This window comes from Penaeus chinensis, chromosome 39, assembly GCF_019202785.1.
Source record: "Penaeus chinensis breed Huanghai No. 1 chromosome 39, ASM1920278v2, whole genome shotgun sequence".
In the NCBI taxonomy this organism is placed as follows: Eukaryota; Metazoa; Arthropoda; class Malacostraca; order Decapoda; family Penaeidae; genus Penaeus; species Penaeus chinensis.
Window position 1 is genome coordinate 26,028,408 of NC_061857.1, and position 2,500 is coordinate 26,030,907.

The 2,500-nt window shown below is 49.5% G+C and overlaps 1 protein-coding gene across 1 annotated transcript in view; it reads left to right on the forward strand.

The window, feature by feature from the left end:
- The window catches only part of LOC125046744 (protein sidekick-1-like), a 38,593-nt gene that overhangs the window by 25,622 nt on the left and 10,471 nt on the right, over positions 1–2,500 (forward strand). The window contains exons 4-5 of the mRNA XM_047644667.1: positions 447–579; positions 1,797–1,947. Of these exons, the coding sequence (XP_047500623.1) occupies positions 447–579; positions 1,797–1,947 (284 nt within the window). The remainder of the gene's footprint in view (positions 1–446; positions 580–1,796; positions 1,948–2,500) is intronic.

The window sequence follows — 2,500 nt, forward strand, 5'->3', positions numbered from 1 at the left end:
AGATGCTAGTTCTAAAGGTGTATTCTAATTAGCTAGAAATAAATGCCATATATTTTTTTTTTTCATCGTTATTGTTTGCATTCTTCTGATTCTTATTCATCTTCTTATTATTATGTCTGTCTGCGTCTGTCCATGCACTCATAAATAGATCAGTTCATCCATCTATCCACCAACCCAGACACTGTCTATCCGCATAGTTATCAAAACCTTCCAGTCAGACCACTTAACCCTTTATTGACCCAGCCATCCACCCTATCCACACATCTACCTTCCACATACTTATCCATTCGTTCAAAAGCCGATCCATCCGTCCATCAGATCATCCACCTAAATCCACTTTCTACACCGCTTAATCCACCTCCCTCATTCGCCATCCACCCTCCCCACCCCACCCACATCAACCCAATCCACCTAAATCCACCTTCCACCCTCCCTCCTCCTCCCAGGTCTTCCACCCAGAGGACAGCGACGACTGGTTCCTCGAGATCAGCCCCGTCACCTTCAGAGACGCCGGCGTGTACGAGTGCCAGGTGTCAACGAGCCCCAAGATTTTCCTCCCCGTCTCGCTCGCTGTGGAAGGTGAGTTGGGGGAGGGGTTGGGTGGGGGTGAGAGGGGGTGAGGGAGGGGGTAGAGTGGGGGGGTGAATAGGGGGTGCGGAAGGGGGTGAGGGAAGGGGTTGGGGGTTAATGAAGAGGTTCAGGAGGGAGCAGGGATCGGAAAGGTGAGTTGGGGGGGTAGGGTGGGGGGAGGGAGGGGGTAGAGTGGGGGGTGAAGAGGGGTGGAGGGTGAAGAGGGGGTGAGGGAGGGGGTTGGGGTTAATGAAGAAGTTAAGGAGGGGGATGAGGAAAGGGGTAGGGTAGGGCTAGGAGAGGGTACGGGGCTTAGGGAGGGGGTGAGGGAGGGGGTGTGGGGTTGGGAGGGGTTCAAAGAGAGCCAGGCGTCCACGAGTCCCAAATTTTCTCTCAGAGTCTCGCTCGCTGTGGAAGGTGAGTTGGGGGGATAGAATGGGGGTGGGGGGGGAGGTAGAGGAGGGGTGCGAATGAAGAGGTTAAGGCGGGAGCTGGGATCGGGGAGGGGGTGAAGAGGGGGTGGAGGGGGGTTGGCTGGATGGGGGGGGGTCGTTTTCTTGGGGTGGGGTGGGGTAGGGAGGGGGTGGGGGGTCGTGTTCGGGGATCGGAGACATACGGCCGGTTTGTTAAAAATGTCCGAGGCCCGACCATATAAATATTCTTTAGGACATACACATAGACAGACATCTTTCTAGCCATAGATACCTAACAGACAGATAGATATAATGTACATCTACCAGACAGATAGACAGATATACCTTTATTTCTGTGTATATACCTGTCCGTACATATGACTATTCATTGGGCCTCGCACATTTTTAACAAACCGGCCGTTAATGTGGACGAGGACTGCTTGGGGAGTGTTGTGTGCTTGAGACTGGTTTCTGGTTATCTGTGGGGGGGAGGGGAGAGAGGAGGGAGGAGGGGGGGGGCGACTGTGTTTATGTTGGTGAGTGTGTTTTTTTTTTAAGTGTATGTGTTTTTGTGTGTATGTGCATGTCTGTGTTGGCGTGTGTGTATCTGTGTATGTTTCTTTACATATATACAGAATGACTGAACAATGCCCTACGTGACAACCAATATTAATAACTGACCATACATAAAAACTACCAATAAATCACACATTAAAAAAAAAAAAGATAAAAAAAAACCCCACACCCAATCAACTCATTTTACATAACTAACCCTAACCAATCCCCCCCCCCCCCCCCTCCACGGAAAAAAAGTCCAGCAAGCCCGAATCAACGGCCCGAAGGAGGTGTTCATCCAGAACGGCTCGACCATCAAGCTCATGTGCGTCGTGAACACCCACTCGGAGAACGTCGGTCAAGTGACCTGGTTTCGCGACGCGGCGGAGCTCGACTACGATTCCCCGAGGTAGGTCAAGGGGGGGGGGGGGGGGGGCGAGGTGGGGGGGAGGGGAAGAGGGAGCTGGTGAGGGGGGTGTGCTGTGGATTCTCATCTATCTATCTATTTGTCTATCTATCTATGTATCTATTTATCCATATCTGTATATATTCGTATATAAACATATACACATATACTCATGTATGTATGTGCGTGTTTAATATGTATATCTACATGGACACACATACACACACCTAACAGTACACATACACATCCAGAACCACCTCCACACAATCTCACACCCACACCCACCCACCCACACACACACACACACACACACACACACACACACACACACACACACACACACACACACACACGCACATACACACACACACACACAGCTCATCCCACGCACAAACCGCCCACAGGTATTTAATCCTTTCCTCCCTTAGTACGCAATACACAAGCGTAAAAATACACGAATAATTTAGTCAAAAAAAAAAAAAAAAAAGTAAAAAGAACAGAAAGAAAGAAAGAAAAAAAGAAAAGCAAGAAAAAAAAGAAAAGCAAGAAAAAAAAG